Source organism: Ciona intestinalis, chromosome 9 (assembly GCF_000224145.3).
Source record: "Ciona intestinalis chromosome 9, KH, whole genome shotgun sequence".
Classification (NCBI taxonomy): Eukaryota; Metazoa; Chordata; class Ascidiacea; order Phlebobranchia; family Cionidae; genus Ciona; species Ciona intestinalis.
In genome coordinates, this window is record NC_020174.2 from 132,721 (window position 1) to 155,765 (window position 23,045).

Below are 23,045 nucleotides of genomic sequence, written 5' to 3' on the forward strand. Positions count from 1 at the left end.
ATGGGGTCATGAAGCCACCATGTATAACGCGCAAGGCGACACCTGTGTATTAGAGGTGTAATCTAAGGTTGAACAGATGGATGAACGGATTTACATAATTGATCTGTTACTAAGCTACGTATGAAGGTAAGACTCCGATCGCCTAAATGTCAGCTTCTATAGCGTGCCTTGTTTCAATAGGATCTCACCCATATTGAATGAAAATATTAAGTTACCCACACGCGATATAGCTCTCCTACAACACCGTGCGGCCACATACTATTAAATATTCATCTGCTAGGTGGCGCAAGAAATGCCGTAGTAATTTGCAGCCTAATTTCTATTTGTTGTGATATCACAATTGGTCAGTGTGACCTTACACCTGATGACGTAATGCTAATGAACCGTGACGACCCGGTAAAAAGACTTTTAAGCGAAACGTAGAAAACTGGAAAGGGGGAGGGGGGGTGAAGTGTTTGCTACTCCCCATATTCCTAGGCGGTATAACAGGTCGCAAAGGTAATACAGAACACGTGGCGTTAAAACTTACGTGGGCCCCGGTTGAAAGTTAAAATATAAATCTGTACCGTATTAAGTTTGGTACATTTTTATTTCCCAAAAATACCATCACGGCAAAATATTTGCTGATCCAAGCTATCTGTTTGAAACCGTCCACCCATAAACCAAACTCCGAGGTCACAATTGGATTAATTTCAAAAAAGCCAAAGATAATTGAAGAAAAGCGGGCATGGTGTCTACGAAACAGAACCCCCGTGTTGTAACGACTTTCGTTGCCCCGCCATGCGAGGATAAACAAGTTACATTTATTCGATTACACCCCGATAAGTTTTAATCAAATAATATTTTGTCACAGCATGAACAAGTCCCATCCAACTCACTTTGCACCACACGACTGTTGGTTGTGGTATCCCGGTGACTTTGCAACGAAACTCCGTAGTCGTTCCTTCCTCTGCTACGCTTGACTGAGGTTTTAACGTGAACTGTGGTGACCTTTCCACACGACTGACCATCGTTGCGCATGAGTGGTTTTCAACCGCGACTGCAAGAATGAGAATTCGAATATTTACGACAATACTTTGTTTGTGATGGAACAATGGTGGGGTAAGATGGATCCATTAGCATATAATATCCCATATTTTCAGTTGACAAAGCTCTTTTAGAGACGTGAGGATACCGCTATATAATGAATATTATTTGTTTACCACCAAACGGGGCGAGAAATGAAGTAAAAACATGGACCATCTTACCCCAACCAAAATATTTGGTTTCGGAGTATGATTGGTAACTATTATGACGTCATACACATCATTGTTTAATCACAACTTACTTTGTGTTCGGGAAACTCCCTCACTGTTTATCAATGAAGGTGATGACGCAGTAAGTGACGTATCCAATGACGTATCCAGTGATGTGGCTAATGACGTAGCTAATGACGTAGTTAGTGATGCAGTTGAAGCTATACTGTGACGTTTTTCCAAATTTTCGCTGACGTCACAATTCGTTGTTCTAAAGAATAACGGACATTGTCAAGTTGCTTATGACATCACACCTGTAGTATTACGTAACAAGACGCACAATTAGTATATCGTAACAGAACAATTACAACTGTAATAGATAATAAACTTTGTTAAAACACAACTAACTCGCTCGTACGACCTGCTTTTAAATGAAAAGATTCTTTTAATTAAAACAACAAAAGAAGTTTACAGAAAACAGTCACAATAACACAATGTGCATAAACTATGTAGATTGTCGACCGTGAACTCATGTCACAACTGCCACACTTTCATATAAGCGCCAACTATTCGCGGAAACTTTTAAATTTCGTCACATCTCAAATCGAGCTGAACCATAGACACCTGTGCTGATAAATGTGCGATAGTGACGTAACAGTGCGACGTGCTGCGTCACAATGCTTGCTATGTCGTGGAAAATGAAAGTAAAACACGTCTCTGTTACATCACAAACCCCATTCATGAAACACACTCCGCTTTTCTAGACATATTATGACGACACACAGGGCATTGTGACAAATAAAACAAACTATGAATTCACAAGGGGTATGATTCAGTAATAAGGACCCTTGACAATCACTTTTGTTCGATAATAAAATATATTTAACGAGAGCAACGTCTTCATGCTTCACTGCACATGCCGATAACCGAATAAAACCGAAACAAAACGACTTAAACTCGTTTGTGAATAAGTTAAACACAAAACATACTTAACACCCAAACACCTCACAACACTAAGCGACAAGCTTACCAAGTTTTACAAAATATTGTCTCAAACGAACCACTAACCAACACACCACTAGGACAGCTAACTTGTTAAAGCCAATAATAACTCCAAGTAAAACCAACTGAAACTAAACTTACAACAAACGTAAGTGGCCTCTTTAAAAACTTCAAATAAATCGATATTTGAAGAGTCACCGAACGTAAAGTTGCTTTGATTCCTAACATGAGAAATCTTGTTTAAGAAACCACTAACGTGACGATGGATTATAAGTTCGGTTTTCTCTCTGCCTGTAAACCAATATAACGATTCTAGAGAAAGTCGTACATTGGGGTAAGATGGTCCTTTTTCATTCTCTTTTATCGTTCCACTAAGTTATCTTACGACTCCAAAATATCATTGTTAATCGTACAAAACACTTGGGGAATATGGGATATTATGTACTACTATGGGATATTATGTAGTAACCATCTTACCCCACAGAACCCTACATCACAAATATTGTATATATCTCAATTTACAATATTAAATCTAAATAACTTGAAAAGCAGACTGCGCTTAACACAAGGAACCATCGCCTTACTATACCTTTACAACTAAATGCAGCTTATTGAGTTTAATATGAAGTAAGATTGCGCTCAAGTTAATGATTAACCAACGTTTAGTACGGGTGGCCACGTCTTCAATACTTCGCTATGCCACGGGTTCGTATTATAAGTTGTATGTAATAAATGGCCATAGCGTAAATTCGCTTACCGTATTAAATATTTATGATTCCTAATTGTTGTCATATTTAAGGTATTTCTACACAACAGAAATATTTGTTGAACGAAATAAACCTTTTATTGAATGCAAATGAACGTGGTTGCCAAGTGAAAGCTGCTTTGTCGGTTTTAAAAAATGTAAATTTTGAAATTGCAATTACGAAAATGGAGATTTTTTACATTTTGGGTCATTTTGTAACGCAAAAGTCTAAATTTAGGGAAAAAAAACAAAAAAAACAATTACTTTCCTCTTCGAATGCAAGTAATAATCTTTTGTGTCGTAACAAACGAACAATTAGCGAAATTCCGTAATTCGTTTGTTACGAAGTGCCGGAAACAATGACGTTTGTTACAATAACAATGGGTTGTAATTGTCACTCGGTAGTCGGAGCGAAACAACAAAAATGTCACTTAAAGGTCGCTCTGTGACGTCATGGAAGGTTTGTTGCGTCATAGTAGATATGAAAGCAAATATGTTCAGGTGTTTCAAACTTTCGGGGAATTTTTGGAAAATAATATTAATTTTAAAATGTTGTTTAAATTTAAACACGGCAGCCGTTATACTGTGAAACACTATACGGGGTGATATTGCTGCAGCCCCCTTTTATACCTAACTGCGCTAGTTGCATAAATACTGTTCGAGCGGGAACTGAACTAACTTAGTATTTAAACACGTCTGTTTCCAACCCCATTACCAACTCGATAATTTCGCATAAATTTAATATTTTGCAACAAAATTTCAATAACCTAAGAACCGCGTAAATAGCATATGAATGACATTAAAACAAAGCTTATTTTCCATCAACAGTATCTGCTTCTTACCTCATATCTCCTGTTTCTCGCAAAACTTAATTACTGACTTGTTTATCATGGAAACAACATGCGTGTCTTATGCGCAGTCATGCGTGAATAACATATGACGTCATTACCTTATATATAACTTGTGTATTAGAACCCTCGATGCATCGACTCGTCGCGTTTTCGGTGAATTAGGGTCGCGATTTGCGAGGAATGTACCGACAACAGGGATTGTGACGTCACAGCCACCATTTAGTGGTAACAGAGGTCGAACCTCCAGACGGTGACGTCATGGGAGAAGTCGCCAAAATATTTGTCGTCATTATAATGTTTCTATGGTTTGTTCATAAACAAGAGAGCAACCGAAGGAAATGCCAACAATTAGTTGTTGCTGGTGGTTTCAAAACTCACCCCTGTGAAGTTGGTTCGATGCTACAGCGGGTTTTAACGCGAGACGCGATGTCTACTGTGACGTCACACAGAGCGATTGTTGTCACCAATTGTTTCGGTTCCTGGGCGAATTTTGTCCAAATTTGTCCGATTTTCGCAGCGGGGTCGAAAAGTTGGTGAAAGCAGTCAGAAGGTTATGTACTTATTCAAACTTACAAATTAACCTGCCTATATACACATTATCCATATAAGTCCCGAATTATTAGTGCTTTATATGAACTTGTATGGGGGGCTGATGTGTCGGCAGAATTGGACAATTACCTGTTACTAGAATTTGAAACTTATTCCGTTATTTCAGAAACTATTTTTAATCAAAGTCGTTCCTTCGATCAAGTGGTCAGTTGGGGGGTGGTCGGGATGATGCATGGGACCACCCTGGCTATTGTTACTGATAAGTGGCCATTGTGATAGATCAATGTAGGGTTTGTTGCGTCACAATACCGTTTGTTTATCCACAATAAAGGAAAGTTAATGAAGTTTTGAAGAATTTTAATGAACTGTGAAATTCAAGAATAAATAATCGTGTCGTCGTAATGAGCTAATAACGAAACCTTTTTCGTTACGTTGTGCTCAGTTGAGTTGAGTAACTAAAATTTACGAAATATTTTTTTCTTTAACTTTTTTGCTTAAGATATAGTAGGGTAGAAAAAAATGGGAAACCTTTTATTCTATTTTCTCGTTCCATTTGGTAATAAACAAAGAACATTCAAAGAACTATAAAACAGTATCCCCACGGCTTCCATAGACCATTGTTAATTTTGCGCTAAAGGTATCCCATCTTACCCCACACTACTATATATATATTACGCCAAAAATAGCATTAACTGACTCCTATTTAAATAAAAGCAATTGTCCATTTCTTATTAAAGTAAGAAGAAATAAACAGCTGCAATAAGTTCCAGGTTAACCAAGGCATCAGGTGTCCCACTAATCACCAATTAAAAGTTCCTATATCGAAGTTAAATAGATTAGAAGAACCAACATGAGTGTCAAGTTACAAGATTTAAATCAAACTTTTGCTTAAACTTGACTTAAATCAAGTAATCTGACCGCCAGCTTCTAATTTAGGAAACATTTCGGAAATTTAACGTCGGATTTTGAAAACTTATCGCTAATTTTAAAATTATAATTCGAAAATTTAAACATAATCTTCGTATAGTTAACAATACCATGAAAATTTCACAAATGCAAAATGTACAGTCATCGCCAATATTTATCAACCAAGTTAAAAACGACTATTAGTTGACAAAAGCCACTGTGACGTAAATTTCATCTCAAATTGGAGGGAAATCCTTTGATTTAAAATTCCACAAATTTCTCGTTTGTTTGTTTAGTCATTATCGATTATTTATGACGTAATTCATCAAAACAATGGATGAATTCGAGAAGTTTGACTGTGACGTTAATTGTCAATACGGTGAGCACGAGATTGGATTGTGACGTCACATATGGACCATTATAACATCGTTTATCGCGTTAACGTAGCGAACGGGTTGGTTTAAAACACGAACTAATGTTTTAAATAATTTGATCTTGGCTACTGTAAACGAAAAAATTAAGTTAATTTTTTTCTTTCTATTATTTAGTTTCCCTATTTTCAAGGGCTGGTATATTGTTATACTAATCAACTACGTTATAATGTATTCATTTTCCAAACAATAAACAACAAGAACAATCTAAACACACTTGAACACGGATATATAAAATAAACAATGGTCTATGTGACGTCACAAGACATAAGCATTCTCTATGACGTTACAAACCGCCTACATATAACGATTCTAAAACACCCACGCAACAATATATGTTTGAAACAAATAATCCAGTTGACAACAATTCAAATATTAAATCCAAAACCTCATTACACCAGAACAAAGACGACCTGGATGTGACAATAAAACGTCTGTACGCAGAAAAGTCTTGTCAAGAATCTAGGATTTGGCCCATTACCCAAACACAATTTGACTTAATGTAGATACGCAAACCATCGCTATGGTCTCACCTCATGCTCGGTGTCGGGCTTGGCATCACATTATGTTCTTGGTAGGTTGGGGTTGTTTGGATGGCGAGGTCGAGCAGGAGGGACTTTTGGCTTTCATTGTGGGGGTTGATGGTAACGGGGGGTTTCTCGGGTGTGGGAGGGGTTGGAACTGAAGGGTGAATATAAATTAATATATTTAGTACAAATTCATAGCATGTTGGGGTAAGATGGTCAGGTTTTTAATTTTCGTTTATTGTCCCATTTGGTTGTAAACAAAGAATATTCAAAGAAATATAAAACCGAGTGTCCTTACGACTCTAAAAGAGCGTTGTTAATTGTTTATAGCACGATCAGTAAATATTTGTGCTAACAGTACCTGCATCACACTACTGTACATGTTGCAGAAACCTTTATACGTAAAAGGAACTGTTATTTAGAAATTGTTTCAAAATTCGCATTATTTAATTTGACAAGAGCATTTGGCAAGAGAATTTAATACAAGTTGTTTGTAAACTCGCAGAAACAAAGTTCTGGAATCTCTTTGATTGTAAGGTTAATCTATATTATGACGTCACATATAAACCGCGATAAAAGCGTCAACTTTGATTGTTCATTAGATCGACGTCATTAAATCGCGCCACACACGAAGTTTACGCAAGATATATAGAAATCGTAAAAATAAAACTTAATTCATGACGTCACAAGCTATAAAGTTTCGAAATAAAGGAGTGAATTTAAAATACAGGAAATTGAAAACCACGTTTTTACAACTTAGTAAAACAATGTGTTGTCTGTTTTAACTCGTGGTTGGTGTTTCAACTTTGTTTAAATACCACGGGGTGTGGATAACACGGGGTGCGAATATGGACAAGATTTAGATGAGCGAATATATTTTAATATTTATGTGAAGTGTTTGTTTTACCCACGTGACAAGGTGGATTCTAAACCGAATGATCGAACGCGGTTGTTGGGGTCAAGTAAAGGTCACCATTGTTTACTCGCAACACGTCATAGTTAAAATTCTCAGGAAACGCGAGATTTAGAAGATCGAATCTTCGCGAAAAAAATCGAGAATTTTTATTTTTTGCATTTTGAAAGACAATAGGATAACAATGAGCATTGTTCATGATCACGTGTGTAAATATTTAGCTAAGCTGCATTGTGTATTCGCGGTATCGTTTATCGGCAACAATTAACTTGATTGTGTTATAATAGCCGCTTGTGTGACGTAATATTACAAGATTAATAAATAACGAAAAGTTTTGGGTTTCCCCTTTGAACCAAACAGGGGTTTCCCCGCATGAACCACACTACGGGATAAATCACAATATATGGCGGGTTTGGGGTAGTTAGGGGGTGTAACGTGAAAACGTTGGCTTATATGTCGCCGTATCACCTCATACATACATAGTTGGAAATGCGGACGGAGATTGTGAAATAGCTTTGTTACAATACAAACATACAATCCATCGTACAGTATAATAATACCGCAATGTGATAGGTGACCAATTCATAACCACAATAATATTAAATCTATGCACATTACCACTACGTGTTAAAGGTTATATTCATGTTATTGGAGGCACTCGGGGTGAGATTCGAACCCGACCGCATAATAGACACAAAGAGCCGAATATTTACTGAACAAACAACCAAGTACTCACCGTGTTTTGAAGCTTTGATAGTTTCTTTACCGTCCGAGGCAGGAGTAGGTTTTGGAGGGCACTTGTCTATATTGTTGTTGTTATTACGTGGCACTGTCACACAAGCTGTACAAGCTAAAAGCCACCTTTTACCTCTCGAACCCGACATATTAACTTAACATATATTGTGCTGTAACAATAGAAACCATAACTGTTAAACTAGAATGTTAACTTTGAATTAATCAAAACAAAGAACGTTGTGACGTAATAAACGTGGTGATTCCGTGACGTAATTTAAAACAAAGAAACTAAAACTCGGCCAAATTACGGCATATCCTATTCATAATTGTGTCAGAACAATGACGTAACTTAAAACATGACGTCATCAAAACATATTTTTGCAAACTGTGAATATTATGTCATTTCCGTTTTATTATTCAATTGTTTCGTAACAAACAACAATAATGAGTTAATCGCGATGCCGCGCCACAAACCTTTGTTTAATTCAATTAAATATGTTGGGAGTAAACAATATTAATTAGTTAAAAGCGAAGATTAAATTCTTACAGAACAAAATCTACGCTGACCTGCGCTGAACAACGCTGGGTGTAGATATTTCTTTGTTTGTTCTTTTTACACCGAGGCGAGCTACACTGTAGTATAAACGCCGCTTCAAACTGATTCTTGTATTTCATATACGTCACTATCAGTTGCAATATACACATTATTACGTAATAAACAAAGAAATAATCAAGTTCTGGAACGTATAACAATTATACTTATGACGTCATTAATGTTTATTGTAGTTTAAAACACTTACGTGCCCACGCACGGCACAACCGCTGTAATGCCGAATATAAAACACTCAAATTATACTTTTGTGTAAACCTCGATTATATGCTGATCGTCGCTAATAACTATCACCAACTTCTACAATATCCTATTATGTTCAACATTGAGCTAATAATGGTCGCATATTTATGCGAGTCGTGTTTAAAGTTTAAACCTCGCGGTTTCTCGTGCCTGACTTTCCTCTTAGCTAGTGACTGGCAGGGAAAGATTTTCTGCAAGGTTTGTTTAGACGAGGCTGTGCTTGGATAAGACGAAGGTTAACTTATGTTGCTTGATGCGATAACTGGCTTAACACGAAACAACATCGAAAATAAAGTCGATACATTTGTGGCCATTAAAATGATAATTTAGCAAACTTTTTTTACACGCCAATGAACATCAGTTTTACATTATGACAAATATAAATGTTAAGATAATAAATTATAATTTTGTTTCATTTGTATTCGTTACATATTCATCGCGCCATTAAAGAATATTATGACATGTATATTATACAATTTCATTTAGTTACACGGATGTTATTTTGTAAACAGCCATTTAATGTTCTATGGCGACTCAATAAACGTTTTAGTTGCAACAACTTAAACTATTAGATCAACTATGAAATAAAGCGCGATGTGCTTAACTTCAAATGCTTTACACAAAACATCGTTTCTTATTCAATCGCCACATAAAAGTCGTTTAGTTTCTCGACTCATTGTTCTCGTTTTATCTGTATTTGGTCAACTATGGATGTCTTGTACCAAAGCTACGAACGCCAATACAAAACTATCTTCGCTTTAAACACTGTACAAGTTATTACCGCTAATACTAAAACATGAAAGAAAACAACTATAAACAAATCTTGCAAACATCTTTAAAGAGATCATCAATTATTTTAACTTCCGGTCAAACTAATTCTAACATTTAACCTTCGTTAATTACTAAGCTGACACTGCAGCGTGAGGTGGCGTGGTAACATTGATACAACAGGACAAGCTACGAGAGAGAATCCGCCTTTTTTGCGCAGCGGACGCTTTTGTCGCCTCTCGTTGTTTAGAACGTGTTTAAAGAATCGGAACGGAAAGAATCGCTGAAATAGCGGAGATCAAACGACTCGACCACCAGCGTGACGATTACTTAAGCCCCAACTTTCGTCGGCCAAACACTTTGGGTGGAAATTGTGGCAAAAGGTTATTCTGGGGGAAATTTACGTCAAGTTTAAATTAAGACGAAAGTGTATACGTCATTATGTAAAGTGTTTGGTCATAAAGTGAAGTGTAAACGTCATAGTGTTAAGTGCCTCGTCATAAAGTTTTTTACCTGAAATAATTTTGTTATCGAATGGTCCATTTTTATAATTCACTCATGTAAGTAAAAATATTGCGAAAAAAATGGTGAAACAAAATCACCCTATATCCAAGAATATAATTATAAAATGATAAAATAAATTCACGTTACAACCGCTGTTTTGGTGTCACGTTAATGCGAAAATGATTAATGTTTGAACACTTTGACTAAGTTTATATTTTACAGTTTAAATCTTATCTGTGAAAATATTTTGTAAAGCGGACAAATTGAGCGTAAAATTGGGCACGAAAATGGCTGAGCGGAGATTGTTTAAACATCAATGTAAACTCGATGAGCTGTAGCGATTTATGCGATAAAAATATTTTATGGTCCTCGATTTTGGAAACTTTGTAACATAATATTATGTAAGGCCGGAAAATATCGGTGTTTGTTTGTTCGTGACGTCACGGTTATTATTTTTTATCTCTTTAAATACGATAACTACAACCGAATGCAATAAAGCCATGAAGGGAGGGATATTATGGACAAAGCGACAGTCTTTAAAACACGATATGCGACAATTTAAGAAACGTTTTATTTCGGACCCATTAAGCTTTAACCAAAATGTAACAGTTTAAAAAATCCCGAATTAACTTGGTCAAAAAACCACTTCATTAAAATTCGACATTTACATTAAAGTTTCACATAGCGATTTTAACGACTGGCGTTTTATTGCAAATTCCCTTCGTTGTTTTAACTAATTCGATCTTCGTTATCGTGTTTGAAGGTAGATACGAAAGAAGTTGTTATGCGATCCAGCTGTACGTGCAAATTATTCGTGAAATTCAAACTCGATGAACTGTACGCTGTAACCCGAACCTGACTGCCACAAATTGAACCTAAATCCCATGAGAGCGGATAATTAGTAAGTGAAGACAAACTGAACAAAAGAATTATGAAACAAGACACCGGCGGTGATTTTTCACTTCTTATCGCGATTTAGATTGAACGCTTCCGCGACCAGCGTTCGCGCTGCCATTATGATGTAATAAATCTTAAATAAAGATTTTTATCTTCAAGAATTTCGTGCACAACACAAAGCGCAACTTCAGGGATCAATTCGGCAACAAATTACTTCGGACATTTCGCCAAATAAAGTGACATGACTCACACGGTGTAGCTTCCCGCAACCTTTCGAGCCCAGTGACCCTTTACTTTTAACAACAACATCTGATGCTAAGCGGCTGCAATGCAAACACCAAGCTTGTTCCAACTACAGTGGTGACTCTCATTAATTCCTGGTTAAGTGAAACACGAAACCAGAGTGTAAAAGGAAGATTTATAGATCCGGATATGTGATACTTATGATCAGCAGATGTTTCGGACAGTAACTTGGTGGATAGTAACCTCTTTTACACTTATGATGAACCAAGTAACCCATTCATCCCCACATAGCCCCAACACGCCACCCCCGGGGATACCAAACCAAACGTCACCACCAACGTCCATCACAACACACATAACCTCACTTCAACTCCCGTGAATTGCCGAACAACCGTGACAGCAAAGTCAAAACAAACCATCTGCACTAAATGAAGTGATGACGTCAGCGTGACGTACTGATGTGACGCGTCGTCCTTGTACCAATAATCCAACTTAAATACGCGGTTCGTTGAAAAATCTACTTGGGGAAAAGTGTCAAACAAATGCGTTTCGTATCTGTTAAACCCCATTAGTAAATTTAAATGTCGAATTAATATTAGGAGTCGCTGCAACAAGCACGATGGCTATCAGTTGATTATTCGGGTGCTTTTTTTCAGGAACGCTATTTTTCTGCACGCCGCATTGCTACGTCATTAAATAATCGATAACCGCGGTCGTGACGTCATAATGCAGATTCATTAAATTTATTAAAAACAATGAAATTTAGAATTTTAAGATTCTAAAATTGCTTCTTGAATATCAAACATCGGCTAAACCGCGTTCTAATAATATCATTGTTACGTCACAAGCACCTTGCGAGTGAAATCGAAACCGAAGTCATTGACAATGGATTGATTGTTGCGAAACAATGGAATATTTGCAAACGGAAATGGAAGACAATATTCTCTGTTACGTCATTTTGCTGCATCGATTGCAAACTTACTTTAATCATTACGTCACAAGAAAGAACAAAGAGAATGAATTATCGAATTAGAATTCTAGAACTAAACTTCTCGAAGTAAACCAACCAATTTTAATAAATATACCCCACAGTAATATAAAGCTTGGGACAAAATTGTAACTGACAAACTCAATGTAGTTCCTTGGACTAAATAAACATGATTTTGCTGCAATACTTATTTGGCGTTCGTCGATTCGAGACGACGCGAGAATCGCTGGAATGCCTCGATTACAGAAGCGATGACGGAGATTTAACCTTTGTTTCAGCACTATGACGTAAGAATTTTAATTTTGATCAATTTTGGTAAAATTTTACAAAAAGTTTAAAGAATTCCTGGAAACAAGCGGTTTAATAAAAATGCTCAAACATTTTAACGACTTCACTGTAAACAGACATTCTGAAGCTTTTAATACTTGCAGCAAAATTGGATCTTAGAATAAGTTTGCAACGAATCAAATTATAAAACTTGTTTTTACAATATTACACAATACACGCTAAAACTTTGTTTCATGAATTATTGGTAATAAGTAAATGTTCCGCACCGCAATTAAACTTAAATAAAAAAACAACTGAGCCATTTTTCCATACAACACCCCGGTATAATTTGCGAAGCTCTGAAGTAGTTTAAAACGCCTTCTCTTGTGTACAACGCTCACTATCTCAACACACAATGTGCAGCGACAAATAACTGGAGCATCACTAACTAACAAGTGCAGCTCGTACCCCAGGTTGTGAAATAATCCGCACAATATACAACAACATACTTGAAACAAATATCCCGGGTTGTTACGGTTCATGTGACAACCATAACACGGAAGTGACAACCCACACTTGCAGGAAAAGTGATAACCTCCACGGTAGCTACGTCACGGGTGACGTCATTTCGTTTCAAAACAGATTTTTAAATAAATAAAGTTTTTAATCCATTGTAATGTGTTTTGGAGACGACGGTTTAGTTTTGATTCTAGAATCAAAACAAACGAAGTCCTTTGTTACGAGACAAAGGAAATATTCGCGAATTGAAGTTTATTGTCTGGATTATTCGTCATAAACAAAAAGAGAAATATCTGCGCTGGGTGTAGGTATTTATTTGTTTGTTCTTTTTTGCACCGAGGCGAGTTACGCTCTATTGTGAAGCCCGTTTAAAAATTTAATAAAACGCCACCAAAATACTTTACTAGGTTTTATTATTAGATCTCATACGCTGTAGTCAAAGCAAACAAATTAAAGGGGGAATCTACTTTACTATAGCGCCACCACACGGGTGGTATATCTCGTAATTCGAGGATAAATAAACAAACGTTTTAAGGTTTTAAAACAATTCCCAAATTTAACAAAGCACGAAAACGAATAAAGTTAAATAACAACATAATAATAAACATGAGACATTTAGGTGCTCGGATACGATGTAAACGACAAACAGTGTACTGGTTCGTGGGGTAAACGCCACAAATTTGATCAGACTACTGGTTCCAGTTACTACGTTTGCGTTGCTACGAAAACATTCAACACCTGCGATAAATACCTGACATTAACTCGTAGGAAACGTGGGTTATGTGGCGTTTGAAATTTAAACTGAGAGGAATTTCCGGAACAACCTCGAAAGTCGGTTTAGGTTTCGAAATATTTAACGGAACGAAAGAAAAAAAAAAGTTTTACTTCGTATCTTGTTGAAGTTTCCATCATTAGGTGATTGGAATTTTAATTCTCATTGTAGGTTGGGGTCACTGTAGGATTTGAACCTTGTACCCTCGGTTGAATGTGGGAATTAGAACAAAGATCTTATTTATGAAAGCAACGAACGAATGGATGAATGAATATAACTTATTTATCCTCGCATGGCGGGGCAACGGTAGGCGTTATAACACGAGTATTCTGTTTCATACACCTCGTGCCCGCTTGCAAGTTACGACGCATGTAACTTTGTGGGTGATTGTTTTAATGCATGCGGCTGACAATTTAGACAACCCATAATATAACGTATAAATAGGATTTAGTAGCAAAACGGAATTCGTTGTAACAAGCAACGCAAGAGTATTAACAAGAATCTGTGATTTCATTCACGATTATACTAAAAATCAAATTTCCCAAACCTGAGATTACTTTAAACACCGTCACTTTAAGCTATATGTTAAAGATGATCACGATTGCAACGACTTTCGCGCACGAGGATTCTAGAACAACAAACATTATGACGTATCTATTACCTATGACGGAAGTATTCGATATTTGATTCTAGAATTCTGTTTGATAAAATCTCGCGAATGTTGCGACTTAACCGAACTTAGCGAAACTTTGCGGGATAAAAGACGTCACGATTTTATCTAACACTTTTTACTCAAGTAATTTTTACCCCAGCGTGTTTGAACGACTGTCGTTTTGTTGCTAATTCTCGTATCGTCGTTGATTTAGTTGGTCTTCGCTATCGTATTTGAATGTTTAATCTTGTGCATATATACTTGGAACTTTACACCGAGGCGAGCTATGCTGTGGTATAAACTGTAAACGTCGCTTAAAAGAACAAACATTGAAATATCTGCGCTGAACAACGCTGGAGTATTTGTTCTAACCTGCCAAAATTAACAATACCATTTCTACAAACGAATTTGTAACCAACACTAAATATTTGTAATCAACTTTTACGACAAATCGAATCGAGACTGGTTACCAACTTCACATATTATAATGACGACCAACGCTTTGAAATCAAGAATAATAACAGTGTCGAGTTCTATGACGTCACAGCTCATTATTCCAGTATCGCTATCGGAAGCGATAACAGCGGAGTAATTGTCACGTCATAATTGACAAGTTCTATAAACATGCGGTGACGTAATCGGGGAAATCAAAATTCCAAAAATTTGGTTTCGTGGGTTTTAGCCGTACGGCTTGAAAGGGACATCAGGGGATTATTGGTATAACAGATTGAAGAACGAGGCTCCTGGTTTCGAATCTAGGCCAGGGTTGGAGAACCAGGGATCCTGGATTCGAATCCAGGCCAGGTTTGGAGTACCAAGGATCCTGGGTTCAAATCCAGGCCATCAAGGTTGGAGAACCGGGGATCCTGGGTTCGAATCTAGGCCAGGGTTGGAGAACCAGGGATCCTGGGTTCGAATCCAGGTTATCCTGGGTTCGAATCCAGGCCAGGGTTGGAGAACCAGGGATCCTGGGTTCGAATTCAGGTCAGGGTTGGAGAACCAGGGATCCTGGGTTCGAATCCAGGCCATCAAGGTTGGAGAACCAGGGATCCTGGGTTCGAATCCAGGCCAGGGTTGGAGAACCAGGGATCCTGGGTTCGAATCCAGGTTAGGGTTGGAGAACCAGGGATCCTGGGTTCGAATCCAGGTTAGGGTTGAAGAACTAGGGATCCTGGGTTCGAAACCAGGCTACAATTGTAAATAGCGAAACAAATCAACGTACCACCAACTTGCGTTTAGTTGAAACAAACTAACCAAGAGATTCTTATAATCTGTTCCATTTATTGCCATGTGTGTAAACACCGGTAATATAAAATCACAAACCTAAATTTACCGTTACTGTTCGTTTTTTCGTTTAATCTTTGTTACCGTGACCGAAGAGACAGCATGAATTTCATTCATTCAAACATAGCCTACGCTGCTTACAAAACGTTGGTACAATAATACAACCTAATCTACCCCTTGTACTAGAACCACCAATCCAACCATTGCTTGCTATAACTCCACAACAAACCGCTGATAACACGAACCTCTTACTTCATGCTCACGGACAAGCGATTGAAACACACGCTTCACATTTTCAATCTTGCTCCTGATAATTTATATAAAAGAAACAAAGAATTTTCTCCTTGCTGCCCGGGAGTGAGAAAACGAATGCCGCGCGTTCTCATTTCGCGTAATATATGACGTCACAGTGTTGAAACCTTGAGTTGGTGACGTAACTCGTGACGTCATGCAGAGTATTTTCGAATGAACGGCAGAAAATATTAACATGTTATTTTGTTCTATGTGAGTGAGGTCCGTATCATGGGACCTGGGGTTTATACCAGAGCTGGCTCACCCCAACATTGTATAGTAGGGTCGGGTAAGACGGGACACTTTTAGCACATAATATTTAAATATCCTTATCGTTATCAACGGTTTATGGGAGTCGTGAGGATACGGTTTTATAATTCTTTGAATGTTTTTTGTTTACTACCAAATGTGAAGAGAAAATAGAATGAAAAGGTGTCTCATCTTCCCCCACCCTACTATATTTGCACATTCTATCATGCATGGATGAGGTCCTTGTCAAAGTAACTAGATTTGTCCCATTACTTCAACACCCATCTGCTAGGAACCTTACGCCGTAAACATTTAAGCTGTCTAAACTGCAACGTTTTGTTTACTTCAGTTATGACTTTGCTACATACGTAGCTAAATACCTTTGCTGCCACCTGACGGTCACATAATAGTATAACATAATACTGTATAAGTTTATTTATTTCTTCCAATACAATAGCAAAGATCAAATTAATTAAAACAACAAAGAGAAGGGAATTAGCCGCAAAACGACAGTTGTCTTCTTACAATTCTATTTAATAAACAGATAAAAAAAACGTGGCAGCTAAACAAATTAACTTTTTATTATTGATGAATTTGATTGACTTGCATAGCATATGATTGCAGTACGTTGCCACACAATTATCATTTGTAGGATATAAATAACTACAGTTTACAAATAATGTCATAATTATTTTTTTAAAGAACTTTTTAATTTTTGTTAATATGACTGATAATTACAAGCATTGCCCATGCTGTTGTGAGCAGAGGTGCAGGTGGCCTCAAGCTGAATCTTTTTGAACTCTGGACAGTGGCAGACACCACGTTTACCTTGGTTTTACAGTGAAACGAATTTCTTGGTAATCGGTCAAACGCAGAACATCAGAATCCTGTTGATTGATAAAGTTTTTTAATATTTTTGATGGCATTTTTAGCTGAGGTTGGGCCAGAGTATGACTTCATCCGAAACTCAACAGATTCGTTCCAGAAGTTTGAAAAATATCTTAGATATACTGGAACATGTTCGTTATTTTCGTAGTTGAAATAAATATTAATTAATTAATCATATGGTTCTGCGGACTCTGGTCCTAGAAAACCAGAGCTGTGTGGAAATAGGACCCATAAAAACACAAACAACACGAAAACGAATAAAATGAACTTACCGATGTTAGTTCCATGTTGTTTGGCAGTTTAAATACAGAACCTACTCGTGTATCACTGGGCCGCCCACATTTTTCAACATAAGCTTGCTTAAGTTGTTCCAGACTTGGTGGGTTTCAACGTTTGAACTGAAGTTCAACATTATTTGCCCAACCCAGGGCTCTTAACACTAAATACTCAGGGTGGACGACCAACCCACATGGTTTGTGCGAATCTTTCAACACGGCGAACATCTCCCTTGGTTGGTACCAGAACCCGGTACCTTTGTGGCTTTGTGCTGGTGGTGGGGGAGCTTCTGGCAACTCTGGTTGAAAGAATATTATTAAATAAATGAAAGAACACATACACACACATCAGTGGCAGCATTGAGCCTCGAACCCCTATCTTCCAGTTTAGAGGCAGACATGCTAACCACTGTTCCATGTCCCCTGATATTAATTGTATCTCCGTGTTCTATTCTATTGGAAAAGCTGCATGGAAGGCAAGCCAGGTCAAACTTGAAACAAATATAAACAAGAGCTTACCTTGTTGTTTGTTGGGTTGTTGATGTTGTTGTTTGTTGGGTTGTTGATGTTGTTGTTGTGAATAAATGAAAGGTGGATTGGCCAAATAGTTTGGAACAAAAGTAGTTTTGCTCTCTTGTTGAACTGATTCTGCATAATATTAGTTATCTGAATGTTTAAGCAAATGTTTGTTCAGGTCAACTCCATCACGAGGATAAATATGTAAAAACATCAGTATTACCACAACAGCAACACACATACATTGATATATAACATACTTTGTGCACAATACTGCAGGGGGGTTGTATCTTTGTTCCCTTAACTTTTCACAAGCAAATCTGTCACATCTCAATACCACACCAAAATTATCTTAAGCCGCACAAAAAGAAAGTTTAACGTGACAAACTGAAAAATAATAATAATAACCATACAGCGCCTCCTTGGGTGGCGATAGTGATACAATACCTTTTATTATCACATTATGACCCAACAATGCCAGAACATCTGGGTTCGTTGTAAGTTCTCGTGGGGATTTCCCATCTTTATTCAACATTTCTTTGTTTGCCCCATTTTCTAATAATAGCTTTATGACATCACAATGGTTTCGCTTCGCTGCCCAATGCAGTGCTGTCCTGGAGAAACAAAAGTCATGTCTTTTTATCCACACATTGCTTTTACTAAAATATTCTAAACCATTTTGATATTTAAAATCATTATAAAAAAAAGAAAAAGCAATGAGTTTAGAACTCTCTGTGACGTTACAGACTAGGCTGTTGGTAGTTAGTGATTTTGCTTGGTGGTTATAACCAGTGGGTTAGTAGTTATCAAAAAAAGAGAATTTTAGCAGTAAAACGACAGTCGTTATAACACAACATACCATCCATTCACAGGGTTTTGGGAATTAACATTTACTCCAGAATTTATAAGAATCTGAACCTTTGTTACGTCACCAAGGGAACAACATTCTCGAAGTTGTTCTCCATTTGTGTTCGACATTTGAACGATAGGTGTTTTATTACGAGTTTGTTCCAAGACAATATTAATGTAAAAACTCAAATTTTGTTAAAGGGTATTTCCCGAAACAAGTAACGTCTGCAAATATTTCGACCCCAAAGTTCATTTGGATGACTGGACGTTAATATATAGGTTTTATATGTTATCTAGTAGGAACATAACGTAATTACAATTTTCTTATATTTATATTCAACCTTACGTGTAAATCAATTGTAGCTGTACCTTCTTGTTGGACACGTAAGTTTCATAGACGGTTGACCGTGTTTTAGCATAGATTTAATGATACAATTACCCAAATGTTTTTCTGATAGATTAATGAGGTTTATCCTAAGCACCTAATAAGAGTGACAGTGCCGCTAACGAACGGCTAAATCGTCCCCATTTATTTCCACGACGAACGAAACATGAAGCCTCAACAAAATATCCTAAATATCCCTTCCCATACACAATAACTCCCAACAGTGAGCAGTGAGCCTTGAACCTGGTAACTCTATAACGCAGACTTCTACAAAGAAATAAACCAACTGAACCTACAAAGCCACAGGAATGTGTTTATACCAACTCAAATAAAAGGGTGATTTATAAAAACAGCACACCGCTTATAAAACATGGAACTAGCACTTTGGGTAAATTGAAAACACCTATGGGACAACCTGGTGAACACCAATAAATGGATTTAAGATTAAATATTTTTAGGCCTACATAGTAATGTAAGGGAAGATGGGACACCTTTAGCACATAATATCAAAATATCCAGATCGCGTTTCAAACAATTAACAACGGTATATGGGAGTCGTGAGAATACGGTTTTATAATTCCTTGAATGTTCTTTGTTTACAACCAAATGGGACGAGAAAATAGAATATAAAAAGATGTCCGATACTCCCATCTTCCCCTACTTCACTACATCATAACATGAATTAATTTTGTGATATAAAATTAATGTTGAATGCAAACAGGTTGACCCATAAACACTACAGTTGGTGCAAAAACATTAACAGGGTGACTCCAAGCTTCTGGAACTTTAACAGCGGCAGTTGCAGCATAGCATGGGGGAATTCCCAATTGTGATAATTCATGGGGATTGTTCTGGAATGAAATGTATGACATCATAATGTGGAGTATTGGTAACATTATGACATCAAATTTTACTATGACATCATCCACATAATTATGAGATCATCAACATAATTATGACATCATCAAACTTTACTATGACATCACACCTGATGATGTAAGCATCTTTATATGTTCGCTAAGCACGTTGATCTTTGTATGCAGAAGGTTAAAGTTGGGCGACGTGTAAACGCGATCGTTGTCGCCGATCTTTCCATTTGCGATTATCTGTTTGGGGCAATAATGTTTAATAGGTGAATGAATGTAATTTATTTTATCCTCGTGTAGTGAACTAAAGTCGTTATCACACCACATAAATAACTTTGTGGGTGATTGTTTTCTGTGTGGCTGACAATTTAGACAACTTATTAGTGACCACTGGGATAGAAAAATTGTAGTTAAATGTCTTTCCCAAGCACACACATACACCTTGGCCTGCATAAACCCAGTATTGTTCTTTTTATCTAAATCTGATGTACAGTTTAAAATGGGTATTTTAATTGCCTTTCACATTACCTTACAAAGTAATATATATATATATATGGCAACCCCATATCACCAGGGGTTGGGGTTTAAGTTCGTTTAACTTAACCCACCCACCTGTAGCTCCTGCCTTGAATAATTGGACACCCCTACAGCGTACATGGTGACACCAAGTACACGCGCTGCGTTTGCGTTTGTTGAAAGCATGTATTTATCCAGGGACCTATACAAGTACATGGTGAACCTCGTGCTCACTGTTAAGCGTTTGCAACATTTATAGCAGATGTTTTAAAATGTCAGTGTAAAAATATGCTATAATGAATATGAATGATTACATGTAGCAGCATCGAGCCTCATACCCATAAACTCTGGGCTACAAGCAGACACAAGCCACTTTGCCAATATGCACATGATCATGAATGAATGAATGTAACTTATTCATCCTCACATGGTGGGGCAAAGACAGTCGTTATAACACGGGTGTTCTGTTTCATACACCTCATGTCCGCTTACAAGTTACCACGTATGTAACTTATTTATCCTCGCATGGCGGGGCAATGACAGCCGTTATAACACGGGTGTTCTATTTCATACACCTTCTGCCCTATTACGAGTTACGACGTATGTAACATGACCTACCTCCCATCCATATTAACATGACCTACCTCCCATCCATAATAACCACGATGACCTTCCTTGTGCAAGGGTCAGTGAACCTGTTTGACGAAGCAAGATCGATAAACACGGCTTTGTGGATCGCATGCGCCGTAAACGAGGTGTAACCATGGTGACGCATTGAGGACAATGCCACCTGTGATGTCATAGATGTAAACAATAACTTACAATTATTTGGATTTTTATTTTCAAGAAATCCAAGTGTTAGGTAAGAAGCCGTAGCTTTAATATAATAGCTCTCTGTATGTTATGTATCATTATAATGATTATTACAGAAAAAATGTGAATCTGTAAAACTTCAGCATTGTGTGTTAAATTTAAACTTTCTGTTTTGTGTATTTAACATTAATCATGTTTCAAATGTTTTTGAAGCCAAGATTATTCAAAGTTTCCACACCAAGTAAGTTTACCTTGAACTGGATGGTTGACCCAAACTGACCAAGTGGGATCTCACTTTCCATGTAAGGTTGGTCGTAGATGGATCTGTGGTAGAGTATTTGTACCGAAGTATAAAGGGTGTTGGGTTCAAACCCCATCGTGGTTGTATTTGTATCAAAGTACAAACAGTAGGGTGGGGGAAAACACCTTTAGCACATTATCTAAATATCCTGATCGAGTTTTAAAAAACTAACATTGGTCTATATAAGTCGTGAAGGAACGGTTTCATAATTCTTTGAATGTTCTTTGTTTATCAACAAATGGGACGAGAAAATAGAATAAAAAAGGTGTCCCATCTTCCCCCACCCTACTATATAAACAGTATAACTTGATGACAAACGGACTTTTAACTTATTATATGGTATTTATTAGTCATTACTAAAGGTAGAGTTTATGAATTCATGTTATGCACCAATGGTTATCATTATATTTCGTGGCTTTACCACCATATATATGACATATCTTTTATAAAGCCAATGTCTGAGCCTAAATCACATTATCGTTATCGGTTTCTTATAGAAACAGAATCAATACAATCAATTCTTTATATTATTTCTATAATTACCTTTCATTGAACCAGTGTGAGAATTGCATCACCCCCACCCTAGTGGTCGTTAAGTTAAACGTTTCCACGACTCTCGAAACAAACTTCGACATTTCCTGGAACTCGAACGTGTTCATTGAACCGGAACCATCCAATAGAAACATTATATCGAGGCAAATTTTCGGGCATGTCGCTAAAAGTTAGAGAAAAAAAAATTTAAAAAATTTAGACAATAATCACTGAGTTGAAATATTTGCAATTAAGTGTCGAAAACGGTGGCATTTTAGTGTTAATGTTAACTAAGGACAAATTCGTCATCAATAAATGGATGAGAATAAATGGGTGCCAGAGTTGGCCCATTATCTCAACACCTAGGGTGCTACAACACATTATTAACTACTTGGTTTGAAGAAATGTCCGTTAAGTGTCTTGCCCATTGACATATACCCCACAAATGTGGCAGAAACAAGCTTTGAACCTGGTAACCTCTGCTTACAATGCAAGAGCTTTACCTACTTGGCTCGATGATCGAATCAATGAAGCTTTCATTAACTATAAAGTCAAATTAAATATAAAGAATTTTATTCGTACTTGCGTTTGTAGAAAATTCTCTTGTTTTGTTGATTTCTGAAAAAATAAGAAATGAATTAAAATGATAAGAAAACTAAAACAAATTTACAAAATAAACCTCATTGTAAAATATTCCACTAACCTGGTGGTAATGTCTTGTCAATATGTCCAAGTGCTGTAGAAACAAAGTTAATATTATAAATACAAATATAGTGCATCATATCATATGACTGATAATTTGGACAACCCATTAGTGACCACTGGGTTGGAGCAATTGTCGTTAAGTGTCTGCCCAAGACACATACGCCCACAATGGTAGCAGCGACGAGCCTTGACCCATTACCTAATGGTACAGGCAGCGCG

At 37.0% G+C, this 23,045-nt stretch overlaps 3 protein-coding genes across 3 annotated transcripts in view; all 3 read right to left on the bottom strand.

Moving 5' to 3' along the window:
* Window positions 1–8,100, bottom strand: part of LOC100176083 (myosin light chain kinase, smooth muscle) — a 49,196-nt gene extending 41,096 nt beyond the window's left edge. Inside the window, exons 1-4 of the mRNA XM_018813368.2 lie at window positions 7,896–8,100; window positions 6,253–6,400; window positions 1,328–1,506; window positions 879–1,039 (exon numbers count right to left, since the gene is read on the bottom strand). Coding sequence (XP_018668913.1) covers window positions 879–1,039; window positions 1,328–1,506; window positions 6,253–6,400; window positions 7,896–8,043 — 636 coding nt within the window. The 5' untranslated portion in view covers window positions 8,044–8,100. The remainder of the gene's footprint in view (window positions 1–878; window positions 1,040–1,327; window positions 1,507–6,252; window positions 6,401–7,895) is intronic.
* Window positions 8,101–16,709: 8,609 nt separating this feature from the next.
* On the bottom strand, window positions 16,710–18,929 carry LOC100187163 (ankyrin repeat domain-containing protein 40-like). Its single transcript, XM_026835933.1, has 5 exons — window positions 18,720–18,929; window positions 18,308–18,474; window positions 17,864–17,992; window positions 17,342–17,643; window positions 16,710–17,068 (listed from the first exon to the last, which is right to left on the bottom strand). The coding sequence occupies exons 1-4, from the start codon at window positions 18,836–18,838 to the stop codon at window positions 17,456–17,458; spliced, it is 603 nt and encodes a 200-aa protein (XP_026691734.1). The 5' UTR covers window positions 18,839–18,929; the 3' UTR covers window positions 16,710–17,068; window positions 17,342–17,455.
* Window positions 18,930–19,381: 452 nt separating this feature from the next.
* Window positions 19,382–22,938, bottom strand: LOC101241919 (integrin alpha-X-like). Its single transcript, XM_009861306.3, has 8 exons — window positions 22,825–22,938; window positions 22,704–22,739; window positions 22,134–22,305; window positions 21,541–21,613; window positions 21,121–21,266; window positions 20,573–20,678; window positions 20,083–20,200; window positions 19,382–19,945 (listed from the first exon to the last, which is right to left on the bottom strand). Exons 1-8 carry the CDS (start codon window positions 22,931–22,933, stop codon window positions 19,932–19,934), a joined length of 774 nt encoding a protein of 257 aa, XP_009859608.2. The 5' UTR covers window positions 22,934–22,938; the 3' UTR covers window positions 19,382–19,931.
* Between the last annotated feature and the right edge of the window lie 107 nt (window positions 22,939–23,045).

Coding starts and splice junctions, on each gene's coding strand:
- LOC100187163 (XM_026835933.1), bottom strand. CDS start 18,838: ATGTCGAACACAAATGGAGAACAACTTCGAGAATGTTGTTCCCTTGGT. Junction 18,475..18,719: donor CAAAACCCTGTGAATGGATG/GTATGTTGTGTT, acceptor TTGTTTCTCCAG/GACAGCACTGCATTGGGCAG. Junction 17,644..17,863: donor ACAACCCAACAAACAACAAG/GTAAGCTCTTGT, acceptor TCTTTCAACCAG/AGTTGCCAGAAGCTCCCCCA.
- LOC101241919 (XM_009861306.3), bottom strand. CDS start 22,933: ATGGGTTGTCCAAATTATCAGTCATATGATATGATGCACTATATTTGT. Junction 21,267..21,540: donor GGTCAACCATCCAGTTCAAG/GTAAACTTACTT, acceptor ATGACATCACAG/GTGGCATTGTCCTCAATGCG. Junction 20,201..20,572: donor ATTCAAGGCAGGAGCTACAG/GTGGGTGGGTTA, acceptor TGCCCCAAACAG/ATAATCGCAAATGGAAAGAT.